This window comes from Suillus discolor (genome assembly GCF_016758755.1).
Source record: "Suillus discolor strain FC423 chromosome Unknown F5147scaffold_10, whole genome shotgun sequence".
Taxonomy (NCBI): Eukaryota; Fungi; Basidiomycota; class Agaricomycetes; order Boletales; family Suillaceae; genus Suillus; species Suillus discolor.
In genome coordinates, this window is record NW_024541257.1 from 544,509 (window position 1) to 556,960 (window position 12,452).

General features: G+C 48.6%; 4 protein-coding genes across 4 annotated transcripts; 3 read left to right on the forward strand and 1 right to left on the reverse strand.

Moving 5' to 3' along the window:
• Positions 1–1,942: 1,942 nt before the first annotated feature.
• F5147DRAFT_786878 (sulfate transporter family-domain-containing protein) lies at positions 1,943–4,496 on the reverse strand (the record flags this gene model as incomplete). Its single annotated transcript, XM_041442940.1, has 10 exons — positions 1,943–2,493; positions 2,545–2,661; positions 2,747–3,047; positions 3,096–3,158; positions 3,209–3,291; positions 3,350–3,404; positions 3,465–3,525; positions 3,581–3,594; positions 3,858–4,081; positions 4,139–4,496. 10 exons carry the CDS (start codon positions 4,494–4,496, stop codon positions 1,943–1,945), a joined length of 1,827 nt encoding a protein of 608 aa, XP_041296427.1.
• Positions 4,497–4,825: 329 nt separating this feature from the next.
• Positions 4,826–6,001, forward strand: F5147DRAFT_786879 (uncharacterized protein; the record flags this gene model as incomplete). The annotated part of the gene is made up of 6 exons (XM_041442941.1): positions 4,826–4,934; positions 4,985–5,127; positions 5,176–5,271; positions 5,324–5,455; positions 5,506–5,725; positions 5,775–6,001. 6 exons carry the CDS (start codon positions 4,826–4,828, stop codon positions 5,999–6,001), a joined length of 927 nt encoding a protein of 308 aa, XP_041296428.1.
• A 2,450-nt stretch (positions 6,002–8,451) lies between these two features.
• F5147DRAFT_542463 (uncharacterized protein) lies at positions 8,452–8,718 on the forward strand (the record flags this gene model as incomplete). Its single annotated transcript, XM_041430268.1, has 1 exon — positions 8,452–8,718. A coding segment is annotated over one exon (267 nt), but the record flags the coding sequence as incomplete, so codon positions are not given.
• Positions 8,719–9,770: 1,052 nt separating this feature from the next.
• On the forward strand, positions 9,771–10,668 carry F5147DRAFT_834699 (uncharacterized protein; the record flags this gene model as incomplete). Its single annotated transcript, XM_041443925.1, has 4 exons — positions 9,771–10,039; positions 10,108–10,219; positions 10,272–10,335; positions 10,388–10,668. Coding segments are annotated over exons 2-4 (396 nt in total), but the record flags the coding sequence as incomplete, so codon positions are not given.
• Between the last annotated feature and the right edge of the window lie 1,784 nt (positions 10,669–12,452).

The following is a 12,452-nucleotide window of genomic DNA, read 5'->3' on the forward strand; positions in this document are numbered from 1 at the left end:
AGTAAGTAAGAAAGGATAATACGAGCACACCATCAGGCGCAGAACCAAATGAATGCTGAGAAGGCTCACTGGTTGATGGCTCGGGATCGACTGGATACTCATCGTTGCACTGGAGTCAAAACGCGGCCGAACGCCTCCTCCGAACGCAGGAAGGTACATGGAAGTACTTGACGTGCGCGAGGATGAGTAGTGATGTGCAGGGCCAGGGCTCAGGCCCACAGGCCCACATGGCCCAGCCCTATAGAAGCCCAGCCCAGCCCAGCCCTATGAGTGGGCTGACGAGGGCCATGGGCTGGGCCCACAACATCTGCAGGCCCATACCCAGGGCTCAGGCCTGGGCCTGTAACTTACTTTCTCGGTTCGTGCCGACAGTATTGCGACAGCATCTATACAGTTAATATACGTATTTCAAATGCAGAAACCTTCCATTGACTCGGACCATACAAACCCATTGCAGTCAGAAATATGCCGGCAACAAATCAAACTGACCAAGAGCCACCATTGCGTTCTAAACGCGCACCTGCTCCCTCGAAGAAATTAACCGATGCGTCTAACACCGCTACTCCCGAAATCAGTGCACACTCTGAAGCTGTTGCCCTCAAACGAGCCGAGGATGCCAAGCGTGCATCTGAGCAATACCAGCAATGTCTACCACTACCTCCCGCAGCGGCAGAAACTTCTCACGTTCTACCACCTGGCATCAAAAGATCTCGAGATGTATCTGAGGCCGATTTGAGCTACCACTCTTCCAGTGGTGAAGACGACAATGACAGCTCGATGGCTCCGAAAAGGCCAAAGAGTATGTTGGTTTACAAATACTTATCCATGTAGATGTGTGAGTTATAACTTATTGTTTTTAGTCCTACCCAGTAACGTCTGATTGAATTGATGAACAGTACTTGATCCGAATGAGAAGATGAACCACTTCAAGAAGTATTGGGACGAGGGTCTGCAACACGAGGCTCGTGAGAATGCAGAACATATTGTAAGTTTTTAAATTATCATTGTGACAATTATTTGACACCATATGATCAGTTTCAGAAGTATTATGTGCACATTCACGGTGATGCTGAGCACCATGCTCCCATAAGGAAAGGTCGTGGATCTGGCAGCAAAGTTACTCGGCTTCTGCGGGAACTTAGTGACAATGACACGGAAGATGACGACGATGACATTTCAGCTCCATCACAGGCATCAGCATCGTCAATTGACCCACGGAAACCTTGGCTACAAGACTTCAACTACTATGTGAATATGTTTGACCAGCTTGCCAAAAACCAAACCATTGTTCAGTGGTGGGGGGTATGTATTCTTTGACGAATTCACTCAACGAAGATACTGAATCTATTGAAAGTTAAATGCAACGAGGTATGGGCCAGTTTGGACGGCTATTGCTCGCGACTTCTTAGGAATCATGGCCTCATCGGTCTCGAGCGAGCGTGCATTTTCTTCAGCTGCGCTAACGATTACAAAGCGCCGCAACCGTCTCAAAGGTGATGTTGTAGAGGCACTACAGGTAATGAAATGCCTTCTTCGTCATGACCTGGTCTTCCGCGAGTCAGGACCTTCGTCATTGACTGAAGATCCTGCAGATGAGGAGGATGAATTACTTGATGGGTGTACAGAGAACTCTGGTGAAGATAGTATGGTATGACTGGGAGTCTAGAATGATGTTACGAGTCCATGTTTCATTGTCACACAATGCTATCTGTACTGTAGGACATGTTCACTTATTTTACAATTTCAGGCCCAGGCTTCAGCCCAAGCCCAGCCCAGCCCAAGCCCAAGCCCGATGTCAGGGCTGGGCCAAAATGTTAGGAAGCCCATACCCGCTCAAGCCCAGGCCCAGCCCTGGGCCACAGGCCCAAGCCCAGCCCGCACAACACTAAGGATGAGCGTGCCGTTGTGCTCGCCTGCGGCTGGGTGCGTGATATCTATCGATTTATACCTTGACATATTGGTTGGTTACGCCATCCTTGCGCAACGGAACAAAGACTTCTCGTGATTCAGTTGAGTTGCATGTCAGGGTAACCTTCCCAAGGAAATATCCCCTAGGGTGTGCGACGCGAACCAGAAGTAAGGCAAACGATGCCGAGATGGAGATGTAGATGCCGTTCTCAATAGATGAAAAGACGGTGACCAGGACTGCAGCCAACCAAATAAGAAACTCGAGGGGGGATACGCGCCAGTAAGAGAATGCTTGGGAAGGTGACGCGACAAGATCAGCGACCGCGTGGATGATGACGGCCGAAAGACCAGCGCTAGGGATCCAGTAAAAGGCTGGGGTAAGGCCATAGAGAGCAACGATGACAACCATCGCAGTGAAGATACCAGCCAGAGGAGTCCGCACGCCCGACTTCAACTTCAAGGCAGAACGGGAGAACGATCCTGTAGCGGGATACTCATGGAATATAGTGCCGAGCGTGTTCGTCACGCCTATGGCGATGAGCTCCTGGTTGGGATTGATCTTGTATCCATTGACCCGTCCAAATGCTGCAAGTAGTGTGTCAAAAGGGCATAACGGTCAGATGATTGGTGACTTACATCTGGCAATGGCGATGTGCTCAAGAAGGAGAATTATGGTGGCGACAGGGATCTGTGGCCCGAGAGCTTTGACGAGCTCGCTATCGATGACAGGCACACTTTCATACCGGGAAGTCCCTTGAGAGTATTGATGATAACTTCGTACGTGGCAGCTCGAGTACTATGAAATGTCATAAATTGCATTTCGTTCGAAATGACTGACACCCTTGCCTGAACCCGGTAATGCCCAAGAGGGCGGGAACCTGACCTGCAACTATATTTATCGCAGATCCAGTCATATACCCGCTGACTGCTGGTACGGGTATGAACTCGACAATCCAACCGATGCGCAAGAGGCCAATCCTGAGTACGATAAATCCACAAACAAAGGCCAACGTGGTGGCTATCAGTGGGCTAGCCCATTTACCAGGGTACTGTGCGTCTACAGCAATGATGATTTGAGCCACGGTTTGCGACATAACTGCCACTGGTCCGATAGAAACATCTTTCGAAGTCGCAAAGAACTACGAGTAAATTTAGCGCCGCAATTATCCAAAGTAGCGTGCACGTACGCAATATACAAGGACGCCAACGAAGGAGGAATACAGACCATACTGTGCAGGAAGCGATGCAAGCTACGAAGGCTTGTCAATCAACGAGAACAAGGGTCAAGATGGAATATTACTATTGCATATGACATGCCCTGTGGGACTAGCACCATTCCTACGGTAAGACCAGCAATAAGGTCGCCAGTGAGCCATCCCAAATCTGAAGACGTATACGATTAGCAGGCTGAGCTTGTCAAAGGGAGAATGAATTATCTCACTGTATCGGGTGATCCATCCAAAGATTGGAAACAGACTGGTCAAGTATTTCACCGCCTAGAATAAGATAGTCCAAATCAAACACTCAGGGTGAGGAAAAGTATAAGGATTTCGTACCCCATGCCTTGGATCTTTCATGATTCCCTTCAAATAGGTTTCAGTGATATCTGCAATGCGGCTGCACTCTGCGGGACATCAGAGTAAGAATCAGGACTGCTTGAGTAGCGACTCACAGTGTCCATGCCAACTAAGATGCCGGATTCTCGTCAATGATTAGGGACGCCGCGTATCTGTCACAAAGATTGATAGTCAACTGGACCATCCAACACCACGACATCGCTGGATCAGGTACGAACATTTCAGTCTGATGCTGCGGGTCACTAACGGCATCCAAGAGATTAATCACTAGCTCATTTGCGTGGCGAGAGTACATCTCGTAGTGTGAGACCGAGACTTCGGCCCTGAGGACTTGATGGAATATCTTGCGATGTCGCCGCAGCTGCTCGATACTGCATCGCTTGAGGCGACAGGTTGAGTGGTACTGTCTGGTGCTAGAATTGGCGAAGGCGAAGGCATAGGGCAGCATCTGGTGCTAGAATTGGCGAAGGCGAAGGCGTAGGGCAGCATGAAACGCCCGGAGGCGCAGAGGGTGTCGAAGCACTTGGAGGCTCGGTGAGGGAGGAGCGCTGGAGTGTGCCAAAGGAGAGATCGAAGAAGAGTTGGATATGGAGGACCTGTATGCAGGAGAATGAGTTTGAGGGGATGAGTGATGAAATGAACATAAAACGTACCTGATTCACCGTATGTATTCAAATGCGAGGCCGGGGAATATGCGAGGCCGGGTGAGATTGGGAGGCCAGGTGAGATTGGGAGGCCGGGTGAGAATGTGAGGGCGGGTGAGAATGTGAGGTTGGGTGAGAATGCGAGGGCGGGTGAAGATGTGAGGGCGGGTGAAGATGCGTCATGGATACGGTTTCGTAGTTCCTGCGCTTGCTGTGGTTTGTAGGTGTTGTAGCCCATGGGCCAGCATAGGGTCACTACACCACCATAAATGAATAGGCGGATTTGGCAACCGAACTCTTGTAAGACGAGTAAGGAGAGTTCACTGAGGAGGGTGAGGAGGAACTCCCTTCCACGGGCTGCAGCCATTGAGCAAGCTTAGGGTTAGGGTTAGGAGTTCGCACCTGCGCAAAGCGAGTTTGGGGGGGCAAGTCGGAGAACTTGTACATCTCACAGTACTAGTACAACTTGCTACACCCGAACCATTGGCGTCCGTGCCAGCTTCCAAGCCGCACTGTATGTATCACCTCCAGTTTGGAGCTGAACAAGTCGTATTCGTACGTGTGTACATACTTAGAATTCAACCAGTCTTGGTGAAAATTTCGGTTGTAATGATCACGTGACCATTAACACAACCAAACATTGGCTTCGGTTGATGCAAACAACACGTAAATAACCCCTACCACTTACCACTAACCATGCCTCGCACACGGACTATTAACAAGCCTTCTCTAGGAACCAAGAAGAAATTCCGAGCACTACAGAGGCAAGTTGATGCCAATGAGCGGGAGGTACAACATGTGATGCGTAAGTCCTATGTTAGCACTAGTCAAATGTCCTAACTGCGAAAAATCTAGGTGAGAAAGAGGCCCGCAAGAAACTCAAGGCGTGTCAGAAGAAGGGTGCAATTATGCGTCCTGATGGCACTGCCGGACGACATTTCAATTTACAGCACGCTATGAATCTGGATGATAGGGATACCGTGTATAAGAAAATTCGAGTAAGCATTTTTTTTCTATCTGTGTGGATTCTCACAGACATTCTGAAGTACAAGATCATCGAAATCGCCAAGGACAATGGTCTACGCCTCGAGACCACCATTAGATACCAGCCGCCAACGCTACTAGGCACCATAATCACATTGGTACATATTTTTTGTCCTCCTACATGCATATATGCGCTAATGATACTAATAGGCCATGCTCGAAATCCCATACCTCACACACTTTAAGGACGGCTGGCCCGTCAAAGATTTTTTGCAACAATTCTTACGAAATCACGCCAACTATAGGAGAAGGATGGGTTATGACGCGCCCAGCTCAAACAAGGTATGTAACAATGGCCTGTCATTTGACCATTGACTGTTCATTTTATATAGATCACACTCTCAAGCCATAACAAGTCGACTCGGACGCATACATCCACTGGCCGTGCGAAGTTGCCAGCTCCTGCAGCTCACTCTGACTCAGATGATAGTAGCGAGACGGACCCTGGATCAGATGAAGAATTGGACTCCGAGGAGATTGGGCCAGGAAGTGAGGGAGGTCTGCCTGCTGATATTGCAGAGCTCTTCAAGAAACGAGTCGAGGATTTTTTGAGTGAGCTGCACTCATATTATGTTGCTTGGCTGCACTTACGGCCCTTCAGAAGCCAAACGGGCAAAGGAGGCACTCCAAGCACCTCGCACTGACCCTCAGGTAAACAAAAGGCCCATGACAGCAGCCAAGACTCGTATTAGCGGTACATCCAAAGTCACAAGAACCAGTAAGAAGGCCAAGACCATGGCTCCACAGCCTCGTAGTAGCGGTGAGACTGCCATGGCAACAACACCAGTAAGTGACCTCGACAAACCCATGTGTAACTTACCTCCATGATCTGGTGTTAGTGTTGTGCGGGCTGGGCTTGGGCCTGTGGCCCAGGGCTGGGCCTGGGCTTGAGCGGGTATGGGCTTCCTAACATTTTGGCCCAGCCCTGACATCGGGCTTGGGCTTGGGCTGGGCTGGGCTTGGGCTGAAGCCTGGGCCTGAAATTGTAAAATAAGTGAACATGTCCTACAGTACAGATAGCATTGTGTGACAATGAAACATGGACTCGTAACATCATTCTAGACTCCCAGTCATACCATACTATCTTCACCAGAGTTCTCTGTACACCCATCAAGTAATTCATCCTCCTCATCTGCAGGATCTTCAGTCAATGACGAAGGTCCTGACTCGCGGAAGACCAGGTCATGACGAAGAAGGCATTTCATTACCTGTAGTGCCTCTACAACATCACCTTTGAGACGGTTGCGGCGCTTTGTAATCGTTAGCGCAGCTGAAGAAAATGCACGCTCGCTCGAGACCGATGAGGCCATGATTCCTAAGAAGTCGCGAGCAATAGCCGTCCAAACTGGCCCATACCTCGTTGCATTTAACTTTCAATAGATTCAGTATCTTCGTTGAGTGAATTCGTCAAAGAATACATACCCCCCACCACTGAACAATGGTTTGGTTTTTGGCAAGCTGGTCAAACATATTCACATAGTAGTTGAAGTCTTGTAGCCAAGGTTTCCGTGGGTCAATTGACGATGCTGATGCCTGTGATGGAGCTGAAATGTCATCGTCGTCATCTTCCGTGTCATTGTCACTAAGTTCCCGCAGAAGCCGAGTAACTTTGCTGCCAGATCCACGACCTTTCCTTATGGGAGCATGGTGCTCAGCATCACCGTGAATGTGCACATAATACTTCTGAAACTGATCATATGGTGTCAAATAATTGTCACAATGATAATTTAAAAACTTACAATATGTTCTGCATTCTCACGAGCCTCGTGTTGCAGACCCTCGTCCCAATACTTCTTGAAGTGGTTCATCTTCTCATTCGGATCAAGTACTGTTCATCAATTCAATCAGACGTTACTGGGTAGGACTAAAAACAATAAGTTATAACTCACACATCTACATGGATAAGTATTTGTAAACCAACATACTCTTTGGCCTTTTCGGAGCCATCGAGCTGTCATTGTCGTCTTCACCACTGGAAGAGTGGTAGCTCAAATCGGCCTCAGATACATCTCGAGATCTTTTGATGCCAGGTGGTAGAACGTGAGAAGTTTCTGCCGCTGCGGGAGGTAGTGGTAGACATTGCTGGTATTGCTCAGATGCACGCTTGGCATCCTCGGCTCGTTTGAGGGCAACAGCTTCAGAGTGTGCACTGATTTCGGGAGTAGCGGTGTTAGACGCATCGGTTAATTTCTTCGAGGGAGCAGGTGCGCGTTTAGAACGCAATGGTGGCTCTTGGTCAGTTTGATTTGTTGCCGGCATATTTCTGACTGCAATGGGTTTGTATGGTCCGAGTCAATGGAAGGTTTCTGCATTTGAAATACGTATATTAACTGTATAGATGCTGTCGCAATACTGTCGGCACGAACCGAGAAAGTAAGTTACAGGCCCAGGCCTGAGCCCTGGGTATGGGCCTGCAGATGTTGTGGGCCCAGCCCATGGCCCTCGTCAGCCCACTCATAGGGCTGGGCTGGGCTGGGCTTCTATAGGGCTGGGCCATGTGGGCCTGTGGGCCTGAGCCCTGGCCCTGCACATCACTATCTGGTGTTGGTCAGCCACAAGTCCAGGCTCCTTCGACATCATCATCGAAGACAGTGTCGAAGATTCCTCCAAAGGTATGCCCGTTCGTGCATTTTTTAATCTCAAATAGTATGTAACCTGCCCCTAGCCACGCCCCCAGCCTATCAAACCCAAAGCAAAGACCTCATCCGAGCCAGCACGTCGTGATGTCCATGAAGACACACCAGCACCACATTCTGGATCCCAGCACAGCAAAGACATCCCAAAGTTCTGCCCAGATGACGATTGTGAAGACCATGTCCCTACTGTCCTGTCAGCCGAGCTTGTCAAGTTGTTCCATGACCGCGCTGCCTTCATTCAGCGGGATGGTGATGACACTCGCAACGTCCTTCGTACTACGCTCTACATTTGTTCTGCCATCAAATCTGAGAACCGTCTGGCGCAGCGACGTCGAGATATCACTCTGCGTGGTTGGCCGGTATCACCTGATTTTGTTGCACTAAATGATTTTACATGGTCATTGGAAGCTGACATCGCTGCACTCATTTCAGATCGAGGTGTTCGAGCTGAACATATCGTCTGGAAGTCATTTCTCGACTGTCTTTCCCAGTATTACAAAGAAAATACCGAGGAGGCGTGTCTTCATGCGTTCACAAGGGACAGGAAAGGTGTCTCTTCTTCAATCTACATTTTTTCAACAGCCGGCTTGTGAGTGTCGTACTTGGCTTTTGACAATTGCTGATAACTTTCATTCTTGCAGCTATGGTCCAAAAGGAGAGCACATCATTGCTCATGCGCTCGAAGGAATGTTTCGGACATCAACTCTCCCACTCAACGCCATTCGCCCACTCGACGTCAAAAAGTTCACAGACTTTATTCTTGTCCCATACGTCGCTACCAGTGCAATTGCACACAGGTTCGGCATCACCATCGCAGAAGCTCACACCATTCGGCTGGATAGTAGATCAGCTGGAATCGACTTGCATCCTGCTCTTGACTCGGACGAGGAACTAGACCAGATCTACAGGACCAACATCCAGCGCTCAAAGTCCAACACCAGAGTCGCTATTCATGACAACCAGTCTAGTAAAGGTGGTCCGCCAAGGTTGCGCCGGGCAACACTTCAGCTCATAGAGGTGCTTTCATTTGTATTTTCAGACATTCACTGACCGTCTATCCATCACAATGAACAGGCTACACTTCCACAACCTGGACCATCTCAACACCCCAATACCATGCAGTCCTCTTCTGACTGCTCAACTACGGCCTCCCGTCCACCAGACAGTGCACTCTCTCAACTGACTCCACTACCGCCAGTGAGTGCTTTTATGCTCATGTATATTTGATTACCCTGTCATCTCCACTCATGTCTCAGTCCCCTGCTCGAAAACGGACACGCAGCAAAACCAAGGCAGCGGTCATGCCCATTGAGGAAGAGCCTATTCCAGTGCGTATTTCTTCCAATGCTGGCTGAGTATGCTCACCTTGCCGGTCGATTCTACTACAGGGTCCCACCTTCAAAAGAAAATGCACCCGGCACCACTAACCTCTTTTTTCAAGCACACCTGACTTCATCTCGCACTGGACTCTTCGTTGTGGACTCGATTGTTGGACTCACCTCACGAACACTGTCAACTTGGACTCCTCGCACGCCTTTCGGAATTTCACGCACAGACTTGTTATTGTTATGTCAATTTTTATTCATAATGTATATGTCTTGTTCTCGCACTCATCCAGTGTATATTGTAATGATACTCATGAAGATTCAGCGTCACAAATGGTGAATTTACAGTGAGATCTTGCATGATTTTCAGCGTCTCGAGTCGTTATTTTCAGTACCACGAACATCACAATGTCAGTGTTTTACTCAGTGCTATTCAGTGTGCCGTCAATCCAATCTCAGTGTCTTCGACACTGAAAAATGTCACTTTCAGGGTTCCAGGTACTGAATTCTCGCGCAACCTATCTTCTTGTTCGAGCATGGACTGTGGTCATAATACAGAAACTCTGAAAGTCAGTGTTTTGGACGCTGACTTTCAGTATTCTATACACTGATTTTCAGCGTTTTTACTTCCCACAGTGTACATTCACTTCTGAAATGCTGACTAGCGGAAACTGCCGTACTGTGTAGCTGACGTTGTGAAGAGCCTGCCAGCTCAGCTTATCGTCAAGTGAACGGCATTCTAGCAAATGCAACAAGCTTAAGAGGCTCACATATATATTCAAATACCCAGAAGACTTCATTCAAATGTCTCCCTAGAAGATGCAGCCAACATACTATTCCGCGCTATCCAAACCTCTCAAAACCAACCCTACACATGGACTTTCGTCGATAACTTAAGTCACAAGGTATGACTCAATAATACCAAAGATCTCAGTCGGCAACTAACGTTTAATTACTTCTACGACCTATGTAGAAGATCAAATATACCTCTTGTCCGTGCCAAACCCCGCTCAACCTCTGAACAACGGTATCTGATGGAAGACCAAGAAAATCGATACACTATGCCTGTCCAACGTGGTACACGGGTGCGTATCAGGCCTTTTATGCATTGTATAAATTAGTTTAGCTTTTCCTTAGGAACCCGAAGTCGCAGAAGTCAACTTCGGCTTCATGCCCAACTACCAAGACACAGCAGCATGGCGTATGCGCTGATGCTAAGGCCTTCACGAAGGCGGCCACCTCCAACTATGTAGTGTTGTCCACTACTCGCGTGGACATCCCATCCGTAAGTCCCTCCACCATATCATCATGTTTGTCTTCTCACCCGCCATCGCGTATCGTCCGATCCGATATGTCTGTGACTTCGCTACATCTACACTCGCATCCACATCCACCTCTACATCTATATGTACATATACATCTTCCGCACCCAGATCATCCCATCTCTCTTGAACAACCACGTCAAGCACTACCCACTATGCCAAAGGCGAACCTTTCCAACCCCGCAGGTCCGCATCAAAGCAGTATGCCCCAAGTTGGAACGAACCCGCAGGCGATGATCACATAGCAGAATGATAACATGTAGCCTTTGGGGACGAGAGTGCGTGAACGGATGAGAGATTGGAGTGGGGAAGTAGTGGTGGATGTGAGTATATCCTATTAGTATCCGAGTAAGATTGATCTGATGTGTCGGTTATTGGTTCAGCAACGGCCTGGTCCTCCACGGCTAGATGATGATGAATCTGCAGGTTTGATCTCTTCATTTGTTTGGTTAAATGTTATTCGCATTGATCATTTGTGCAGATGAATCTGCATCGCCTTCCAACGATTCCTGCGCAATAAGTCCATTGTCCCCGTCCCACTTGCACGTCGTGTCGTCTAACAAACTGCTCATACTGTGGACGTTGTCGTGCAAGAAGACGAAATTCGAATACCCTTTTCGTATTCTTCAGACTTGTGCTATGGAGTTGGCTGTCTAGTTTTGAAGGTTCACGCGTTGGAGGTGGTTCCTCAGCTTGCGCCGGGGCAGAAGCTCTATGGTTCGTTACTATAGCCTGATGGGTTAATCTGATTCTACTCAAGGTGGTGATCAATTATGGAGACAAAAGTTGACCACCACTCGCTTCATATACAGATGTTGATGTGTGCTAACGGGATTGTTGTTCGGAATGTCTTGAATTTTCTTTTGGGAAAGCTCCCGCACACTACTCAATCATGTCTACACGTTTACCATTCGTCAGCGCGCACGTTTGAGCCAGAGTAATAGGAGCCGTCTTGTTACGTAGAAGGCGGGCCTAGCGAGCGTTCTGGAGGTTGTTACTAGTGCACAGAAACGCGGAATGGTTCGGCTGTGAGTGAAGTCGTGCAGTAGGTCCCGCAGGCAGGTGCCAGTGAGAGCCTGAGAGCGTTCAGGCTGATGCTGCGTAGTAATTGCCATATTTGGTGCGAAGTATTTTAATTTCTAACTTAGTCTTTGCCTCGCACAAGCCTCGCGTTTGATTGAGAAGACAATTAATATCAACGCCCGGGGATGTTAATTACAACAATATTGCGCAACCAACATTAAGATACGTTCCCGTCGGTCATGCAATCAGGCAATCACTTGTCACTACTGATGGTACTTTACTTGGGGGTGCTGCTACGCGCTAGGCACAGCGTGTCTGTATGCACCCGCTCAAAAAAACATCATATTATTCCACTCGCTGATGAGACGTACATAACAAATCAATGTACATTGAACTGCCTCCAGGACCAAGGTAAGTACTTGATCCGGTGGTAACAGAGCCCATTAATATGTGGTATCAAGGCTACAGCATGCAAAACTGGCCCAAATAGCAGGTCTCTTCGACACTTTCGCCCCGTATATCTCTTCCCCTTGATTACCGACTTTGCCCAGTATTTCACTGTCCAGTCTGTCTGTATACAACGTGACATCTTTGTCATGCAACACGAAGAAGCCGAGTCAGGCATGTCAACAAGACGGGGAGAAGCGTCATTGCACTCATCGATATATCGGACGGGCGCGAAATATTTACCACCATATGGTGCACAGCACCGCCGGGACGCACTTTGGGAAGGTGATCAGCTACCTTGTGACACCTACCAGCTTACTCAATTAGAACCAGGGGGGAATGAAGCACTTCCTCCCATGTGGCAACAGTTCAAGACGCCGTCGGATGGTGAAACACGATATCAAGATGACACGCTCGTGATGACCTCATGGAACCGACCTTTACCGGGAGTACGACTAGGTGAGGGATGAAATTGCGACAAGGAGCGACGAACTCACCGTTGAACATAGATAATCCTGGATACCTC